This window comes from Diadema setosum, chromosome 22 (assembly GCF_964275005.1).
Source record: "Diadema setosum chromosome 22, eeDiaSeto1, whole genome shotgun sequence".
NCBI lineage: Eukaryota > Metazoa > Echinodermata > Echinoidea > Diadematoida > Diadematidae > Diadema > Diadema setosum.
In genome coordinates, this window is record NC_092706.1 from 11966358 (window position 1) to 11988292 (window position 21935).

Sequence of the window (21935 nt, forward strand, 5' to 3'; positions counted from 1 at the left end):
GCATAAACGTGCAACTCAACAGGCACGCAATAATAAAGCCTGAATGCAGGGGGTTTTTGTAGTTTACTGCCAGGGCATAAAGAGGAAGTTCTGTTTTTTAGGGAGTCTTGAGCAGAGTCGGGGAGACCGAGCAGCATTACATTCACATAATGCAACCATCCTTCTCCCCACTCCCCAATGACCCCCACCCCACCCCCACCCCCACCCCCCAACCCATTGTGAAAGCCACATTATGCATAATAGGTAACTGACTCATAGTGTATTGGATTCCTACAACAAAGTAAGGCCCCTGCTGGGTAGGTGTGTTGCGGCGGTGGCAATGCCGTTTTTATCTACTGCAGTTCCTTTTGCATGGCATAATAAAACTCTTTTTTTTAGTGCCACAGTGTAAACCCCCAGTGTGTCACATTATTCTAAGACCTTGATGCATGAGCACTTTTGCAAAACATTCTGGGTGTTGATGTTGTTTTGGGTTGTTTGTTTGTTTTTTTCAAGCCATGCAACTTTTTATAGAAGCATTTATGCTAAAATGCAGTACAGAAAAAAAGCAGAGAAAATTGTAAGCTTTGTTCTGATGAAAATCTAACAACAAAGCTACAACTGCGACGCTGTCAATGTACTGTGGCATAGTGCAATTTATTGATGGAATTGTGCATGGCTGTGCATTTGAACAAAATATACGAAGTGGGCAAGCCGTCGACCGAGTCGGGCGTGCCACCATGGCACGCAAAGGGTCAATAAATGCACGAAGACACACACACACACCACAGACACATGAATTGAAAGTGGACCAACACATAGCATGAATGAATGAGGACCTAAAGCTGAGACATCCTTGCCCCTCATGTCCAAAGCACAAAACAATCTTCATTTGGCAAAGTCTTTCAGCTGACAAAATAACGATGGACCTGACTTTAGTAAGTAAAGTTATTCATTCTGCAGTATAGTCTACATCAAGACCTGGTTGAAACATTGGCTTACAAGGTAGAGCATGTTATTTCTTTCTCATCACATTAAAAAGAAATGTCATATTTTCTTCTTCTATAGATATCACTACAAGGATAGTTGGTTTCCATGATCACTTCTTGGTGGGAATTACTGGTTAAAACTCTAATGACGTCAATGAGATTTTGTAACAGTCCCACATAGAGAATACTACGTTGGAAAACCACTCAGAGTTAGTTTTCCCATACGCAGAAGCAACAACAGCCATCACAGTCCAATCTCACTGAAGATCTGCGCAGGCCACTTTGTCGGTAATTACTTTAGCTCACAATAGTCCCATGCTATAAGAAAATGCGCTGGGCGGGGATCATAAGCTCTCATCACTCTCGTTAGCTTGCAGCTGCATGTCCTCTCCCTCCAGAAGACTGTCCCTGGACACATCACCTGGCATGTCGGAATCATCCGCAGGGCCTGGGTAAATGGGAAGAGCCAACAACGGATGGACGATGGGGTTAGGAAGATACAAGAGATTCTCTTCTAAGCATCCAGGCATCCGCCAACAACAAACAAAACAATTTCTTTCATATATATTCCGACTTCGATTAATCAGCCCTGTCTTATCCGGACTTCTTTAATCTCGATCAACATTAGGCTAATTATAATTACCACAACCATAATCATCATCATTGCCAGCCCTACTACCAACACCACTTTAACATCATTACCATCAAGATCACTAGTCACCAACATCACTACCACAATATTCCTCTATTGCTAATCATCATTATCACAACTATCATCATCACCATCAACATTATCACTAGCATTATGATTAACTTCATCACCACTACCATTCTAATATCTGTCTTCCATCATCATCACCCATCATATCCATAACATTTATCATGACCATCATCACTACACCCATAACATCTGATCACCATCATCATTTCAGTTATAAGCAACATCATCATTTGTCATCACCATCATCACCACACCCATAACATCTATCATCATTAACATTACCATCATCAACACCATAATCACCATCACAATAACTGTCTATATCATCATCGTCATCGTCATCACTGTCATCATCATCACCATCACTATCGTCATCTTCATCACTGTCATCATCATCATCACCATCACTGTCATCATCATCATCATCACCATCACTATCGTCATCTTCATCACTGTCATCATCATCACCATCACTGTCATCATCATCATCATCAACATCAACATCGTCATCATCACCATCATCCCCACCATCATCCTCACTGCCAGTTCTCACCTTGACTGGTTGAGTCCACCTGAGCCAATGCAGTCACTGCTGGCTCATCATCCTCAGGCAGGTAGTGTTTGTCCAGGGCCTCCTTGATCTGACTGTTGGCCCCCTTGGGGTCCAGGTCCAGGGCCCATGAGAAGTTGGCCAGTGCCTGGTGGGTCTGGCCCAACTTCTTGTACACCTTGGATGGGGGGGGGGGGAAAGATATGTTGCAATCAAGTCTAACATAGCAAAGGTACTAGAATCCTATCTTCTGAAGCTGGGGAGTGGGTGTCTCAAGTGATTTGTAAGCTTTCCATTCCCATGTGCATGTCCTGTAGTTTCAGTTCTTCTCTAATCATGCCCTGAAACTAATAACATTTTAAAATCTATTAGAAGGATGTCAATAAAAACTAGCGCAACTCAACTGCAGTGCAGCATCAATTGAGCAAGGCATGGCAATGCACAGCCAGATGGACCGGCACATAACATGATGTAATAATGTTAGTTACTACCACACCAATTTTTATTACAGAAACAAACTCACTCACACACACACACACATGCACACCAAAAAGAGATATACATCAATATTCGATATTCACAAAGCAAACTGCTCACCTTTCCTATAAGGAAGTAGACGAGGGATTCTGACGGTGTCATCTGCTTCAACTCCTCAAGCTCTTTCAAGGCATCCTGGAGGAATGGCAGAGAAAAACAGCAGTTGATGTTAGCGTTTCCATGAAATTTTCTCCGGCGACAATTGCTCCCATGAAATATTTGCATGCTAAGCAGAACATAAATTCTGCCCACAAATAAAACCCTAATCCTAACCTTAATCCTACCATCAAACTCAAACTAAACCTAAAACACTATCACAACCTTAAAGGGAAGGCAAACCCAAAGAGCAACGTGGATTGAGTAAAAGCATTAGCATTAGTAGAACACATCAGTGAAAATTTGAGAAAAATCGGACTATCGAGGCAAAAGTTACGAATTTTTAACGTTTTGGTGTTGGAACAACTGGATGAGGAGACTACTAGAGGTTATGACGTATTAGAGGACAACAATATAAAGAAAATATAAAAGGAATTGCACAAAAATTCCTCTTTCTACCAAAATGAAAGAGCTCTTGAGTAACCACTTTCAGAAAGCAGGGGGAATAAGTGCTACCCCTCACATATGTCAGTATCAAGTTGAGGGAATGTATAATTTTCATGAAAAATGAATTTTTACTGATTTCCCTTTATATTTTCTTTATATTGTAGTCCACTCATACGTCATAACCTCTAGTAGTCTCCTTTCCCAGCAGTTCCAACACCAAAACTTTAAAAATTCATAACTTTTGCATTGATTGCCAGATTTTCCTCAAACTTTCACCGATGTGTTCTACTAATATTACTGCTTTCACTCAATCCACATTGTTCTTGGGGTTTACGTTCCCTTTAACCTAACCCTAAGTTCATGGAGAAGATAAGATCAGAGCAATTGTTGCAGGAGCAAATGTCGTGCCACCAACGTTAGCAAGGTGATGAGATGATGTCCAGAGATTCCCTCACAATAAAGTTGTGGCCAGTGCTTACAAGACTCTAGGTGGTTTCAACTTCATCACACTTATGATGCTTGCATTGACTAATCATTGTTTGCACCATAATTGGTCATAAAGACATGACAGCAAGGCCACACCAACATGTTTAACCTTCGACCATGAATGTGATGTTTTTTCCCCACATTTTCTTTCTTCAAAGCACTAAGACTGACTTGACAGTTAACTGAATCATTGAAATTCTGACAACTCAACAAACCAGACATTTACAATCTTTTTTTTTATTGTTCAAACTTGTTTCTTTATTGTTGTTTTTTTCCTTATGCTGTCACCTTTATCTCTCTCATCAAAGTTTAACTGACAAAATTAATTTGAAATAAGAAAGGGTACATCAATCAATCTACTTGAAAAAAAAATGACCCCCCCCCCCCCAAAAAAAAAAGAAGGAAATTAAAGATTAAGATCCTACCAACCACTCTGACAAATATTGACAGCATACCTGGTATTTCTCGGTAGCAAACAGTATTGAGGCCCGATGGAATCTGCAGAGGGGATTGCTGGCATCCAGTCTGATGGCCTTAGCCAGCGTCGCTAGCGCCTGCTCAGATTTGTGCATGGCATGCTGGACCTGGATAGGGTCAGGGGTCAGAGTAGGTAGAGGACATGGTTCATGGGTGGGCGTCAGAGGAGGTGTAAGGAAGATGAGGATAGGGGGAAGTGGTAAGGGGAGGATGAAAGATGGTTGTCGAGGAAGGGGGAAGATGAGTCAAGGGTAAGGGGAGGATCACGGTCAGCAGTTTGGAGTAGGGGAGGACGAGGGTCAGGATGGGGGGTAGGAAGAGGATGAGGGTTGGGGAAGGGATTAGGATGGGGAGGGACAATAGCCACAGTAGGTAAGGAGAGGCAAGACATTAAGGTTGAGCCATATCAAAGTCAGGAATGGTACTCTTTTCTTTCTTGTGGTGACTACAAAAACCAGTCAGTGCATGATGCAAGACAAATACATGTTAACAAACCATTCAGGTACTACTTAGCATATGGAGTCTAAATTTTAAAGTTCATTTGGATTTTTCAGCCATTAATCTTTTCCTCCTGAGTGTTTCATGGCCAAAATCATTGCAAATCTTGTTTAATTATAGCACAAACATACTGCCCCCCTCCCGTCCCATTTCATATTTGACTCGTGGGTAAATAGAAGATACCAAATGTCCATGATATTATTGCACACTTTCTTAATAGCCATGCACCTGGTCTGTGTTTGGAGGGTAGTGTTTTTGTTGTTGTTGTTGGGTTTTTGTTTTTGTTTTTTGTTTTAAGTGTGAAGTGGGCTTGTCACTCACCACGCTGATGTGAACAAGTAGTACCGAGCTCTGTGGGTTGATCGCCAGGGCTTTGCTGTAGTGCATCTCAGCCAGGGCAAACTTCTCCTGCTTGTAGTAGATCATACCAGTCCCGTACCTGGGATGCAGTCATAGAGAGGCATCAACACACAACATCAGTGTTAGTTATCATGACCAATGTAGTCTAACAATTAAGTACTAGATCCTATCCTATCCTTGACTTAACTTAACCTGATTTCAGCTTTCTGTTACTGAGGCCCCAGGTTCTGGGGTATAAAGTAGGCAGCTAGAATGCCTAACACTTGCTCTTCATGCAAACTCTGCTTAGTGGGTCAATGCGGGTCAGGTTGCATATTTTCATGTCAGGCTTGATACATTCGGCCCAGGCATTCCTTGGTCTCCCACATCCTCTGGAGCTGGGAATCTGTATGATCACGACTGTGTTAATACACAATATGGCGCATTCTACATGGCCACATCATGTGAGTCGCCTAGTGCAAAGAACCATTGTCAGTTCTCAAATCCTTGCAAATTTAGTAACAACAAAATTGCAAACGTGTTAGAATCTACAATTGTACACGCTGACTCATTGCAAAGTCATAACCACGCACAATGATCAGGGGGTGTTTCGTGAAGAATTGAAGTCGAACTTTAAAGGGCCCCTGAAATCCAAATGCATGTTGATTTGTGTTGATTTATGATACCCTCAACATCACTTTTGTGGTGAAAAGAATATCTAGAAACATTCCATATATTTTTAACAATTGTTTCTTCTATTTTTCTTCAGATTACTTAGGAACGCCCACAAGAAATCCTTCCAAACCAATATTCCTCAGATGACCTCATCTGTCAATCATTCCTCGACCCTTGGTTCAGCATAACTTGCATATTTCTGTGGTATTAATGTGACTAACAAAAGACATGGCGAGGGAACATGCAAATTATGCCGAGTCGAGGGGAAGGTGCATTCCAATGTCTTTTGTTAAACATTTCACTACTTTAGCAATGATTGACAGATGAGGTCATCTGAGGAATATTGGTTTGGAAGGATTTCTTGTGGGCATTCCCAAGTAATCTGAAGAAAAATAGAAGAAAAAATTGTTAAAAATATATGGAATGTTTCTAGATATTCATTTCACCGCAAAAGTGATGTTGAGGGTATCATAAATCAACACAAATCAACAAGCATTTGGATTTCAGGGGCCCTTTAAAGTTAAGATCGATGTGTGATCATGGTATGCTGTTGGTTTCCCTAGTCAGTTTTATGCAATGTTTTCAGAATTCACTTCAAATTTGTATCAAAATTTACAGAAAAAATTCTGTCTCTTACTTTATTTTAGAAAAGAAGCTGAACTGACTCTTAATGAGATTCAGCAGGTGAAATCTCTCCTGCATAGTTTGAAGACTGTGTGTGTAATCATGGGATTGCCGCAAAGTTTTGGTTTCAAGTCTCGTCACAATAAAAACTAAAATATCACAGTATGTAAACGAACCCAATCACATGATGCTTTGTCTTTGTTTGGGGAGGGGGGGGGGGGGGTTGACTCAAGTTGCTCTAAATTGCTGACTTGTAGCCTTGAAATCGACTCAAAAAAATTAATTTGTCTGTCCCACACTACTGCCACCTTTGCACACACTTATACTTTAGACCTCTGCTGCACATAGAATTGACACAGGCTGCTATGTGTTTTGCTGCTAGCTGCATTGCATCAATACAATTTTTCATTTATTTTCCTCATTCACAAGACACATAAGACAGTGTTAACACAGAGATGCTTGGATATTAGGATTGCTCCATACGTATGACGTCTATATCTCATGTAAGACAGGATTATTTCATTACAATTTTGGATGTCACCGAGTTGCATTAGGTTTGTGTCATGCAAGTGAGGCATAAGGGAAGGAATTTCTGTTCATTTGAGAAATGGATTATCTTTGAAGCTCAAAGTATCAATGAGGTCAGAGCTGCCAACATTCCCCACAGGGAAAATTAGGGAGATTTCTGGGCGCATGATCAGGAAATAGTACCCAAATCAGAGAGGCTTCTGTGTTCTATTGTCAGGGCATGACAAAAATCTCCAGCTTTTCTGGTAAGTTTCCTGCAGAATCAGGGAGACTTGGCAGCTTTCAATTTACTACGAATGGGTATCTGAACTGCACTTTGTCATTTTCAAATACAGGAAACAGCGAGAAAGCTGCACAGTATTTAGTACTCGAACACGATATACTAGACATGCCATATACTTAGCAGGGTTTTAATTTTACAAGATTACAAGTCGAGCACTACTGTATTTGCAAATGTAACAACACATGAAAATACCAACTCTGATCTCGACATGAATGTGACATGCACCATACTTGTACTGACACGCAGTACATGATATATGTACGAAGTGCATGAAAATACAATTTAGTAGGCATGCCTATTGTGTGAATATATATGTGCACTTCTTCCTGAAAATGAGTGATTGAGACCAATTTCTCCGTCCACTGCTGTACAATATAACTGTGAATTTAAGCACTCACAAAAATATCCGGGAAGTCTGAATTTGCGAAAAAATCAGACTCACTAAATATATGGCAAATGCAAAAAAAGTCGGCATTTTCAGTATTGTTCCAATTTAATTAGCTTTCAACTGCTCATAAGTCTTTAAACAACTGCTCAATTCAGCATCGAGGCTTCCTGTGGAAAATTCTTTCACAAATAACCGTGATGATACTTTTAGACTTTGCGAGGACATGAAATGGCTCTGAAAAAAACGAAAGAAACTCACCATGCATTGTAATGCCTTGGGCTGATCCTGATTGCATTCCTGAAGCACGCCATCGCCCTGTCCAACTCCTCTGTCGCCACATACTCGTGGCCTAGTAACGTGTATGCATAGGCAAATTTGGGGTTGACCTGACGACAAGACATTTACAACACAAAATCGTCACAGATTTCGCCAGTTCACCGTCATCTGTTTTTTGTTGTTGTTATTGTTTTTTGTTTGCAGGACAATCTTACATGTCGACAACCTAAACTGTCTTTCATTCTCATTCATTTTCAACACGAACTTTCATCAATATTGAACACAGAATTTCTTTTTTCAGCGTAGCAATGAAGTACAAAGTTTAGATTGTACTGATGGTTTCTGTGCAAGTCAATCTTATACACATATGTGACAGCAACTAATGTCACTTTTTTTTTTACGATAACATGTGCAACTTTTGTTTCTCATGTTCTATTTCATGTTTCACATTTAATGAATCCTACATGCTATTCTGCTTGTTTGCTTTGATTCTGCTCATTCAAGTTGAACATCGATAAATATTGCACTGTGATCTAGAGGAATTCAAGAATGACTTAACATATGAAATAGTAATGAAAGGAGACTGAACCCGGATCACATCTACAGCCCTAAAGGTCGCAGGTTACCTGTATTGCTCTCTGGAAAAACTTGATGGCAGTCTCGTGTTCCTTCTGCAAGCTGAAGCAGTTTCCTGCAGCACACCAGGCCTGGGGAATGGACAGTGATGACATTTCTAAGCAATACTGTGCTGAGAGGCCAATCTACTCATACAACCACTGCTACAGATCTTTGTTTTGTTGGGTTTTTTTTTTTTTAATTCCTGCACACCTTGCAATGGTTTCTGCCTAAGTTAGAGCAATAAATGCTCTTTCTGTGTAACTTCTTTTTGTTTCCTCTTTCTCCTGGCAGTCTACTAAATAAGATTTTTTTTTTTCACTGCTATTACTCATAAATCTTGTAGAAAACCACAGTATGGTTTCAGCAAAATACAAACAAATTAATACCCAAATTTTGAAGAAAAAAAAGATTACCCACACGTCTTGACTAGCTGCAGTAAAAACATAAAGATTTGCATACGCATAATGTCCTGCAGTTGAAGTGCAAATCCAGCACACAATGATGCACAGAGTGTTAATGAAGTGAACAAAATATTTATGCCTGTGTATTTCCATCCACTTGTACATGGTGTGCAAAAAATGTACATGGCAACATGAAATTTCCCTTACTTACATTAGTAATTATCATCACCATAAGAGCACTGCAAAAGCTGTCTCTTCCGTTTGACCAAAAGGGTATGTGGGGAAAGGTGGCTCAACTTAAACAAGCAAGTACACAGTCATGATTTATGCCCGACAGCTTATAGTTTTCTCACAGCAAGTGAATAAGTCGATTTAAAGCACCCTGGTGGTAGGTTGGCCCTGTTAGGTACCTGGGAAGACTCTGGGTTGAAGTCGGTCAGTTCCTGGGCCAGGGCCGACAGTGCTGTCTCCTTCTGTAGGTGCCACAGAGCGGTGGAGTAGATCTCCATGCTGCCCAGATGGTGGGGCTCTAATCGACGCACTTCGGCAAATATCGTCTCCGCCTTTACATTGTGCACATTTTTCATGCGCAAAGGAAGAAACACAAAGATGACTCCTTTACATCCTCTGATGAACGTGGTACATGCATTCGCAAATAGTCATTTTGTTCTTAACATCGAAAAGAATTACAACAAATAAGGTAAAATATGCTTGAGATATACCCCCACCTCTACAAAAAAGAATCCTCCCATTATGTTCTGCAACCCTCAAAAACCGACATACAATTTAATGTTTAACCCGTTGAAGACGAGTCCCGAGAATACTCGGGCAGGTGTGTGTGGGAAATGTGTGTCATAGCAAAATCAGTCCATCCTCAACGGGTTAAAGTGTTTAATATATCCTTCTAAACATGACGGTCGTGATGACTTTATAAAGTCTTACACCTACAAGGCTTTAAGGTACAGTTTTGAATAAGATGCTGGTGTGTACATGTACATCAAGGACTGAAAGGAGTACAGCATGGAACACAGTATGGATAGTATAGATGAAATATTTTCATCCATCTTTTCATCACCTAAAACATCTAAAACCGGCATGAAGATGACTCAATACACATCTAAAGTGATACTTAACTTCTATGACTGGCAAATTGGCGTAGAGTAATGAGAGAGAAACAGAAATAGAAAAGATTAGACAGTATGGAACAAACAGAACAGAGATGAAAAGAAAGGAATGCATTTCTCTCCTGTGAAAAACTCTTTTACAGTGATATGAGAAAGGACAGAAGGAGGATACTCTTGGATTCTTGAATAAGAATCCCTTTCCTCTCTTTAATTTGCTTCTGCAACAATAACAAAACAGAGTTTTCTTATTCAGCATTGTTCTAATGTCACGTGACTGTAACAGAATGAACAGCTACTAATCCTACACAGGAAGAGGTAATTTAACGCTAGAAGTCATACACTGCTCTTACTATGGAAACATCAAATCTGTCTACACACCTTGTGGTACTGGGCCAACTCAAAGAAGGCTTTGCCGACCTGGCACAGCACCCAGGCAGTGTTATAATGCTGGGGAGGCAGGGCTTTGAAGAGGTCAATGGCCTTCTTGAGGTCGTAGCGACTCAGGGCAAGGTACGCCTTCCCAATGTCGCGTAGGAGACGAAGGAGGCCCTCTGTAGGGATAAGACAATTATAACTTTGGTAATAATGTGACATTCTCATCTCGCACTGACATCTAAAACTGAATTACACAACAATTTCTGACCACAGAGATTATAATCCAAAATGTGGAATAGCAATCAATGTGGATTTTCATAACAATCACTGCTATCACACGAAAGAAGATTGATGACAATAGCATTATTAGTTGGATAGAATATAGTATTGGAAGATCAATTATATCAAGGGTAAGTTGATAAAAGCACAGCAAAATGGTGCTCATGCAGCATAAAGAACAGAATGCAGCCAGTTTACTTTCAACATGTATGAGAGAAAGTTTTAAGAACCATCTATCAATCCATTCAGAGAAATCTGCACCCGACTTTAAGAGCATTTTCTTGCAGAAAACGAAATGCACAAATTATGTTGACACAAAGACAAGGATATGCACAAGATGTAACTTGAAATATGCACCATTTTCTTTTTGCAGCCCATCAAATAAACTTGGTCATAAAGAAATCGCAAGATGACTGGGACAATTGCCACTCGATATGATTTTTCTTTCATATCAAATGTACATACCTGCTGAGGATTTCTGTAGATCCGCTATCTGCAGCTGCAAATTGGCAGCGGCGCTGTTGGCCTTGTTCAGCTCGTTCGATTTCTGGTTGTCCATCTTGGTGATGTCGTCTGAGTCTGGGGGCTTGGTGATTGTCGAGCTCCTGGTTGTTCGTGCCCGCGCCTTGCCCTTCTGCACTTTGGAGACGCCTGTCTTGGTTCGATTTGAGGTCGTCTTGGTGGTGGCACTGGTATTTTCCTGATGGATAAGATTTCAACATGGTTTAAAATTTATAACTTCATTGGTGCAAGTGGTGGAAATCATCAATGATTACCTGACATTCACGTTGAGTTGATATCAACTGCAGCTTTGATACTGATACAAAATCAATTGTGACCCTAGATTTCATCAAGTACAACTGCTACAATCGCAACGGACTCCTGTTATAACGAAGTCCTCAAGACTGGCATTTTTCTTTTGTTATATTGAAATCTCGTTAAAACCGAACACATAAACAATAAAAGACATAAAGCAGATAATGTTGCAGCCTGAATTTTTACTTCATTGTAACCAGAATTTTCTTATAACCATGTTCGTTATAATAAAAGGTCAACTTCGGTCAGTAGGATGGAAGGGTGTTTAGTTTACAGTTGGCATGATGTACTCACTTTCACAGAGTTAGCATTGCTGTATAGCCTGGAGCTCCTCCGCACCCCATGGGCCGAAGGAAAGAGGAGTTGAACTGGGGCGCTGGTGAGAGAACCATAAACGATGCAACAACATCAATTTTCCTGCACAAGTTCAGCTGCCAACACATTCACAGAGTGAACAGAGGAGTGCAAAGGTCTATGTACTTGACATCTGTTACAATGTTAATATCAAAACAACAATCATGTAAGGACTGAGTAAATATCTGTTTATGCAACACAAGGCTCATGCATCAGAAAGGAGTCCATAGACTAATGCCAGATTACACACTCTGTTGCTGTAAAAGCCCAAATTTTCATACACGCAATATTTTGTGCTTAGCCGGGTAAGGCGAATTTCACATTTTAAATTTTGTGGACAGTCAAGACAATTGAAAAAGCACTTAAAACAGCTCACTGCTGCCACAGCAGTTAGTAGTGACGGCTTTGGCAGCATATACTATTGTAAGAGGGAACATGTCCCCTACCATGCGATCAAATATATAAAATAATATTACACACAACAAACAAAAAAATTATGAGCTTTGCATATGTTTCCTGTTGCGCAAAATGTGTAAAAATTTCCACTTTTACACTAACCTCTCTGGACTTCAATACTGTTAACTACTATTGACATCTTAAGTTGCACAGTAGCAAATGGCAGTGACATGGCTGAGCATGTTTTGCTTATTTTTTAAAGACCAAGTAGCATGGAGATACATTGGCATGGGAAAGCTGGCCCGGCTTGGATACATTTGAGAATACCTGTAATAAATTGGGTCTTTGAGGATGTTTTGGGAGCGATTAGTCTAAAAAATTTGATTATTTTACCTCCAACCACAAGAAACTAGATATTGAGAGATGTATCAACACTTTGTTTCCTCCACAAGTCTAAGGAACTGGACTCACCCAGACGGGACAGGGCTCTGCTGTATCGACATGAGGGCGGGGTCTTTGGTATTACTACTGTTTCCTGATTGGCTGAATACAGGCGGCTTGGTGCTCTGGGGACCTCTTCTTGCCACGCCCTTTTCAGAAACAAAGATATCGACAACAACAACATTAAAATATGGACAAGACAGGAAAAACAAGAGAACGGAATGATGGAGTTCTGCACAATATGTCAGACAAGACATGGTCTCAAACCATGACAGAGCTGTAAACAGCTGAACCAAGTAAAAGGGGAGATCTTGTCAAATGATCTGTAACCAAAATACCTTATAAATGTGCAAACATTAAGAGCTGACAAAAAAATTAAGGAATATTAACTAACTCCCATCCAAATTCCAAAGTCTAGGACTGTTCAGATTATTTATTTTTTTTTTTATTTATTCATTTATTTTATTTTTTTTTTTTTTATTTATTTATTTATTTTTTTTTTTTGGGGGGGGGGGATATTTTGGATTTTAGCCAGACATCCTGAATCAAACCATTGTGTTTGGATGCCTCATCTCCAGTAGATTTGGCTGCATCCAGCTAACTGTCTCAAAACAATGTGTATGTGGTGGTGCACTTTCTCACTATTACTATGGTAGCTTTATGACCATAATGTGGAACAGTTATACATTACTAGATAAAGGGCTGCCAATATTCACACATCTCAATCTGGGAGATTCCACAGGGTATGATACATGCATCTCACTGGGCAAAAGTAATTCACAGATCACAGAGGCTCTGAATTCCTTTGTCTATAAGTTGAGAGAAATGTCTTTCCTTTTTTTCTTTCCAGGAAGACTCCTGCAGAAACAGGGAGACCTGGCAGCTCTCCTACATTGCCTGAGAGTCAGGAAAATGAGGCCATAATGCCCCCTCCCCCCCCCCCCTCAATGAATTCCGCGACCATTCCGGCGCGCAAAAAAAAAAAAAAAAATTCCAAGTCTCGCGCAACTTTTGAGACCAAATTTGTCGCGCGCGGGCATACCATTTCGAAGCCACGCCCCTTCAAAAAACTTTCGTCAAACCCAAAATTGCTCAAAAACGTGATTTTGTGTACAAAGTCAATACAAATTGTGTTTTTTCAATTAATTCATATAAAGATTCATATTTTTAATTCTAATGGCTGAAATCAATTTATTTTAGTATAATTATGCTTCAAAAAATGTGTGTGACAAATTCTGCTGAAAAAACAACAAAAACAAAAGTTCGAAAAAACAGAAATACATAAAGAATTGTTAAAACAATAAAAAACATAAATTAATTTTGATACTGAAATTTTTTTTATGCACAATTGTTCGGAATGTCACTAATAGGAATATTTACACCAAAAATCGGCATTCCATAAGCTTTTATAAGCCAATTACAGACGAAAATGAGTTTTTTTGCATATATTTGCATAATTAATTGATTTAAAATAGAAAATGCAAATGTTTTGAAAATTTAACTTAACAGTCTTGTAGATTACATCCGGCTTTATGTTCATGCAAAATTTTGCGGCGATCGCGCAATCAACGGCCGAGATCTGAAGGGGGGGCCATAATGGCCCCCCCTCAGGAATTCAAGCTCGCTAAATAGCCCAGGTAAGTTAGGGTTAAATTTGCTCAACTGATGTCTGCCAAGCCTGGCCCTGCCACAGTTATCATCCCAGTGCTGCCAGGTACCCATTTATATGCAGAGGGACTGGTGGGTAAATGCATCTCATCCAAGGAACATAGGCACATGATGAGATTCAAACTTGGGACCTCCTCTTGAAAGTCAAGAGCTTTATCCACAATGCCACAGTGCCCAGTGTATGAGGAGTATGCAAGTTGCAGAAGTGACTTCTATATCGCCCTTGAGACCTCCTGATGGGGGTTAGAATGCAAACTGTGGTGCATTGCTCATGTATATAACTCCTGCTTCACCCTGTTCAAGAAAGTACCACCCACACTGTCTAGATTACGTAAAACTTCACCCTTAATGAATACTGAAAAGCCCTATGTGGTAGTTTTGATTAATCTTCACTCCTATCCAATACATCACATGAGCCACGTCTTTCTTGTCTGCTCTTCCATAAATGTACACGAGTATATCACATAAATCCTTGCTGAGGCTACTGGGGTACCACTATCTCAAAAGTTTATGATATGACAGAATGGTGACAAGGGTAATATTTATGTAGAAATTTTGATACTGATTCTCACTGGATAATGGATATCGTATGAAATATCAATATTGTAGCAGGCTGGGAGAAGTGGAAAGTGATACTACCTTGCATTACATCTGTAAATCAACAGAAGATCATGATCTGCCGAGCGTATACTCACTCTTCTCATAGGAGCTTTAGGATCTGATAAGGTGTTCTCTCCAGCAAATGATGGTGTACTCCCCTGCGTAGGACTCGGTGTGTCTAGTGGTAGTATCCCAAAGCTGCATAAAATGCAAAAGGCAAGAAATGGTGAAAATACTGAGTAAATGCCAAACTCTTTTTGCTTCCATGCCGCAAAGATATTATATATTAGGGTTAGACTCAGTTCCATGCAAATGCTCCATGGAAATAATTTCTGAAAGCCACATTCATAAGTCAGAACCTGAAGAAATCTGACATTGAAGAGTGATATTAAAATGAAATAGAGTATGTCAGTAACACTTCAATGCATCACTTTGTGGAACAAATGTTAAACTTGTTCAAGACTTCAGGAGTCACATTTCAAGGATATCGTATCAATAGAGGTATTCATCTATGAGCACTGAATCTTTGCTTTTTTAGGTCTTTATTTGTGTGTTGTTGTTTTTTTTGGGGGGGGGTGGGGTGGGGAGGGATAGGGTTGAGAAGGGGAAGGACAGAAAATTGTCAAAGTGCAGGTCATGGAGATTTAACCTTTACAGAGAGGAAATTACGGGATGGAAGCTGATGACCTACCTCGGCGAGAGTGGGCTGTAAGGTGAAGAGGTTGAGTTGAGGTGAAGTCTGCTGACCCGTGACTGGGCTTGGGATTGCCTGGAAGACAGGGGTGCAGCCGGCACCGTGAAGGGGCTCATCACCGAGTCCGGGGTGCTGCCCAGGTCGCCCCCAAAGTCGGGCGTGGTCAGCGGGAGGGGTCTTATACCAGACAGCTGCGTGATCAGTTGGTCCTGGGGATGGATAGGTTCACATTAGATATACAAATATACATCACGAAATCACCTCTACCTCACATTTTTTTTAACCTGTTCTTCAGTTATTCATACTGATACCCTTCGCACCTCCACCAAGCTGAAGGAAAACTGATATTTCTCTGAATCTACAACTATATATCGCTCTCTGAGCATTAAATACGACCTCTACACGAACTGAAGACATTGACCAAGAATTTGATGCTTGCACTCCACAAGGAATATTTTACCAGCATCACAGAGAGTGTCTTTATATGGACATTCAATCCTTTAGAGTGTCATTGATTTTGCCTGATTTCAAGAGTATTTCAGTATTGATACAAAAGCATTCATGCAATCACACACACACAAACATCCCCCTCCCTCCAAAAAGAATCTTTCTTTTTGCAGTGAATTCCCCTCACAAGCTTTACACAATTGTAATCTGGTTACTGCTGACAAATGAGCACCTGAGGTGTCTCTGCCTGTATAGGGGTGACATCAGGTGCTGTGTTGAGGTGCCCGGTGCCCATGTTCTCTGTATCTAGGATGGGATAGGACTCCTGCTGGCTCACTGACGTGTTAGTTGGCGTCGAGGCCAGGTGGAAGATCTTCTCTGGTTCCACTTTTTCGCCTGTTGAGGCACATAAAGGTAAGGTCACCACAACAAACAAAGAAACAAAAAATCCACATTAGAGTACTGTTTAAGACTTTCTTACCACATTTTTCAATGACTGCATGTGACGGTTGAAAAAATATGATAACATTTGTAGTGCCATTTACTATAAATCTGTTTAGTTTTTGCACATAGCTGCGATAATGCACTTCTACACAGAGGCATCTAAGACTGAAATGATTTGTTTCAAGTATGATCACTTGCTTGCCTCGTAAGTTGGCAGTTTGAAACTGAAATGAGCCCGTTTTCTGTCCAAACTCAAGAACAAATGATATCAGAGTCTCTCAATTTCATGAGGATTCTTTGATGTAATTGTAAAGGTTCAATTCTTATTACATTGAACTGAACAAAAAAAAAAAAAAAAATGGGAAGACACATTTACTTCACGAGAAGGCATGCCATTTTAAGCTACGTTCTGTCAAGCACCATTTTACTGATGGCACATATTGCAAGCAAATGATGCTCTTCACCAAATCACAAGTTTCTGAAAGACCAGATGAGCATATCCACAGGAATGAGTTATAAGTGTGTTAAAGGACAGTACATACCCAGGTCACACAGAGCCTCAAATGATGACCATAGGAAGGGGTTGTGCTTCAATGCTAGCTTGTGGGCCTCCGCTGCTCTAGATAACCTTTCAGTGTTACTGTCAGAGAGAAAAGAGAAAACAAGAGAGAGAGTTGGACAAAGGGTGTGTTTATGCTCAATTTGCGAAGGCAACGCTGATTCAAAACGCCGTTCACGGGAGCACTGTTTATGCTCACTTTCTTCGGGCCTTGGAAAGAGCGTTTGCGTTTGCTTCGCTGACCTCAGCAGAGGCAGGTCAAATTGGGGCGCGTGCTGCGATCGGTGGCCTGGCCTGGGAGAGCAGCTGGGAAAGACATGCGTATGCACAGTACATGGGAAAACTGCACAGGCCAGGGTAGCTGGCTGGCCGGGCGGCGCGCGCTTTTTCACGTGCACCGGAAAGGCGTTTAGATGACGTCACTCTAAACGCGTTTAGAAATGCTGTTGCTTTTATGCTTCCCCGTCAAACGTGATTAGTCAGAAACGCCAATCGTAAACGCACCTTTTTGTGCGTTTTGGATCGGCGTTTTGAATCAGCGTTTCTATCGACGTGAGCATGAACGCAACGGCGTTTTGCACTAATCATGTTTCAAAACGCTGATTTTGGCCTGAAAAAGGGAAGCATAGACACGGCCAAAGTCACATAAGCAGACTGACCTACGAGGTCACATTACCAAGACGTCATAAAACAACAGGTCCCACTGAATCATGGCTACCGGACGCAAGCATGTTCTACATTCTCCATTGCTGATACAATCCATTTCAAAACTAAAAGCTTAACATTTTTTTTTTTTTTTTTTGGCATTCAATTCTATTACATTCAAGGTCATCCATCTGCAGCAAGTATATTGTAGATCATGCACAGATTTAGCCATCAATCTCCTCAAAGGCATATCTAATATACCCAAGTCTTCTCTGATTCCAGTTTATCTCTGGGTAGCCCAATTGAGGCTCTTATCAAAAAAAAAAAAAAGGTCAAGCCACCACCTATCTATTCTAGGGGGCGAAAAATAGAGAACAATACAGTGTATATGCTGCATCAACTTGACTATAAATATTTATAAGTATTGCAAGAGTAATATTTTGAAACATTTATATTTCAAATGTACCTGACATTTAGTGGTATCTAGATGATCAGAATTCATTACAATGGACTTATACAAATCTCTACACATGCTGGTCTTATTAGACATAACTGCCAAGTGGGTAAAGTAAAGTCACATACACAAACTAGTGTAGTATGAAAGCATTTCATACCAGTTTGACTGAAACTTGTACTTCATGTCAAAACCAGCTCAGGTCATCACAGAGCACAAAGAAGCACTTATTATGTAATTTATTTGCACATCATCATAACAGCAACAAAAAAAAAAGAGACAAAAAATTGATAGTAATAGAGGTGGGCTATAGAGGGTGATATTTTCAGAACATGCTCATCACACCTTAGTTTGATGACTTTGTGCCTACTGACACCATTTTTGAAAAAAAGAACGAAAAAAATGCGAAATCCAGGGTGCCCTGGCCGAAATCGTTAAAAATCCAAGATGGCCGCCGTTTCGGCTTTAAAAAGACAGTTTTGGCTATAACTCAGCTATTTTTTGGTCAATTGTGATGGTTTTGGTGTCTAACCCCATGTTTTAGGGGTCAGGGAAATGGAATATAATAGTGATTTTAGTGTAAAACCACATCTTCCACATGATACTAACCTTTTTCCCATATTTAGGGTTAAATTTTCCTTATCCTTTAACCCTACCCCACCCGCCATTTTTGCACTTTTTTCTTATTTTTTTAAAGTCATGTTATCTACCATACTCTTAATAACAAGTTCTAGCTATCGATCTGGTATTTTCTACCAACGATACAACAAGAAATATACAAATAACTTACGTTATATGTGTATGTGTCATGCAGATACTGGTATGTAGCTAGTACATTCAGGATGCATGGTAACTGTGCAGCCAGTGCTATATACTGTATCTGCTTTATAGTGCCCATTGACATTTGGTCATTAGACTTTAACAATAGTCAAAGTGTACAATTCTACTGTAGGTGTACAATTTTGTTAAATGACTTGAATAAGCCTTCTATATATATGCCAATTGTCCTGCACAAAGGTACTTGACTGGATGATGTACATTGTATCTGCCGTCTTGCCTAGAAAACACATTTTTTACCATAACTCAGTCATTTTTTCATCTTTTAGCCTAGTTTTTGTGTTTCCCCATCACCACTTGGTCCCTTATTTCTCATGGCTGCTTTTCCCTACCATGTATGGTATATTGCTGTACTTTTATAAAGCAAGAGTCCTCACGTTTCATGGGAAATTTGATAGTATTTGAGTGATTAAATCCAACCAGTTCTATGACAAACAAACCTATGTACAATGTATGTTCCTCACATCTATAGCATCTTAATGGTAGAGTCATCATCTCACTCTCTGTGACTGAAAGTTACAGTAGAACTGTACAATACAGTGTATGACTACACGTCTAATGACCAAATGTTAATAAAGCAGTGATAAAGTATAGCCACTGGCTTCACAGTGACCATGCATCCTGAATGCACCAGCCACATACCGGTACCTGCATGACACACACGTATAACGTAAGTTATTTGTATATTTCATGCTGTATTATTGGTAGAAAACACCAGATTGATAGCTAGAACTCAATATTAAGAGTATGGTAGTCAACACGACTTGAAAAAAATACAGAAAAAAGTGCAAAAAATGTCGGTTGGGGTAGGAGTAAAGGACAAGGAAATCTAACCTTAAATATGGGAAAAAGGTTAGTATCACGTGGAAGATCTGGTTTTACACTAAAATTATTATTATAATCCACTTCCTTGACCCCTAAAACATAAGGTTAGACACCAAAACCATCACAATTGACCAAAAAATAGCCGAGTTATAGCAAAAAATGTCTTTTTTAAGCCGAAACGGCGGCCATCTTGGATTTTTAACGATTTCGGCTGGGGCACCCTGGATTTCGCATTTTTTTCGTTCTTTTTTTCCAAAAATGGTGTCGGTAGGCACAAAGTCATCAAACTAAGGTGTGATGAGCATGTTCTGAAAATGTGACCAAAAATTGACCCTCTATAGCCCACCTCTAATAGTAATGATTAACGTTTCCGAAAAAGCATGCATACAGATGAAGTGTACAGGATGAATGTGCAGCACGAGCTAGAGCTTTACCTGCATACTTTGCCGAGTACTGATAAGGCGAAGGGTGCCGACTCCTTGAAGTCGCTGACGATGTCTTCACACGAATGAGGTTTGAGAATGGACGATCCCGTCAGAGCTGTCTCGCAATCTGCCAGCCTGGCAACAATGGGAAAAATGATGGATAAATGAGTCAATGCTCAGTCTTGACCTTTGAACTCTACCGTTTTTCTTCTTCTCAAATGGTCATGTTAAATCACCCTAGCCCACTTCACACTAGTGAAGTAAGGATTGTTTGGTCGCAAAGTCAGCAAGAGGCCACTCTATGACACCACCCAATCTTCTTGGTAGGCCCAACATGACTTCCCCAGGGCTGCTATCCAACAAATCAGTATCTTTGCACCCTTAGCATCCATCCTTAGAGATATCACTGTTCTCTGTATGTCAACAGTGTTCATGGGATCACAGCCTTCCTGTCTCCAAGTAACACCTGCACTAGTACTGTCTCAAATATAAGTACTGACTTATCTAAGACAAGAGTGTTAGAGTCTAATACCCCATTTATACTAAGGAAAAGGGGGGTTCTGAAACTCCCTGTAGCCGCTTCGAGCAGGCTTTCAGCACAGTATAAACAGACAGAATTCAGAAAAGGCGATCCGATCGGGTCGGGTCGGGTCGGGTTCTGAAACCTCCTATGGGGGGAGGTTTCAGAACCTGCTATAGCAGGCTCGAGGAGGTTCGACTGCAGTATAAACGCAAAGGGGGTTCGAGAAGCCGCTTTTTGGCCGACCCGGAGATAATTGCTGAAGGTCATCACCTGCTTACATAAACAACACAGCCATCTCGACCAATCCCTGCTGCAGAAAGCCTTTCAACTTGCACACTGTCACTCAAAAGCCTGCGCCATAAATCAGAGGAGAGGAGAAGGTTGGGCCTGCTAGGGCCTGCTAGGGTCTGCTTTTGGCGAGCAGTATAAACAGACAAGAGGCTGCTTTTTCAGAGTGGGCTTTCGAACCTCCTCGAGGAGGCTCTGAAACCCGCTGGCAGTATAAACGGGGTATAGGAGTGACAACAAAACATCATGTATGCAATGTTTAGAATTTTCTTTCATGAGTGTGTTTATAAAGTCTTGTACATAGTCATCATCAAGCACTCTCCACAGTCTTGGGCATTTGCCAATCTAAATCGGCTTAGTCCCACTAACTTGGTGGAGAAGTTCATAAGTAAACCCCCACAGTACAATGTCTTAAATTAGCTGGCTTGTCTCTTCGATATCATGGATAAAATTGCTTTCCTAAAATTAACCTTCTTTTTTTTTGGGTCCCATTGCATCAACACAATGCAAAATCCTTGAAAATCTAGTGATGGGAGCTTATAGCAGAGCTACATCACAAATAGTACTAGAAAACAAGCAAATAAAGAAACACATCCTGCATGCAGTCATACAATGTATTACTACTTGGTTACACTATTTCAAAAAGCCTTGAAAGGTTGTTAATTGGATGTACCAAGGTATATCCATTCCACCCACCTCTGCAGCATGAGCTTTAAAAAGCACGGTCTATCCGCCAAACTTTTATTTTTTTGAAGATGATCATTGTGGTAACTACACTGAAGGGCTTTTTACACTTGTAAATTTTTGCTTAGCCCCGGACCAACGGTGG

The 21935-nt window shown here is 40.4% G+C and overlaps 1 protein-coding gene across 1 annotated transcript in view; it reads right to left on the minus strand.

Annotated features, from left to right (window-relative positions):
• Positions 1 to 230: 230 nt before the first annotated feature.
• The window catches only part of LOC140245508 (cell division cycle protein 27 homolog), a 32434-nt gene continuing 10729 nt past the window's right edge, over positions 231 to 21935 (minus strand). The window contains exons 4-20 of the mRNA XM_072325076.1: positions 20305 to 20430; positions 17093 to 17190; positions 16339 to 16502; positions 15657 to 15868; positions 15061 to 15163; positions 12728 to 12846; positions 11801 to 11882; positions 11156 to 11390; positions 10415 to 10587; positions 9323 to 9475; positions 8520 to 8600; positions 7876 to 8003; positions 5102 to 5219; positions 4261 to 4389; positions 2837 to 2911; positions 2243 to 2417; positions 231 to 1416 (exon numbers count right to left, since the gene is read on the minus strand). Coding sequence (XP_072181177.1) covers positions 1313 to 1416; positions 2243 to 2417; positions 2837 to 2911; positions 4261 to 4389; positions 5102 to 5219; positions 7876 to 8003; positions 8520 to 8600; positions 9323 to 9475; positions 10415 to 10587; positions 11156 to 11390; positions 11801 to 11882; positions 12728 to 12846; positions 15061 to 15163; positions 15657 to 15868; positions 16339 to 16502; positions 17093 to 17190; positions 20305 to 20430 — 2275 coding nt within the window. The 3' untranslated portion in view covers positions 231 to 1312. The remainder of the gene's footprint in view (positions 1417 to 2242; positions 2418 to 2836; positions 2912 to 4260; positions 4390 to 5101; positions 5220 to 7875; positions 8004 to 8519; positions 8601 to 9322; positions 9476 to 10414; positions 10588 to 11155; positions 11391 to 11800; positions 11883 to 12727; positions 12847 to 15060; positions 15164 to 15656; positions 15869 to 16338; positions 16503 to 17092; positions 17191 to 20304; positions 20431 to 21935) is intronic.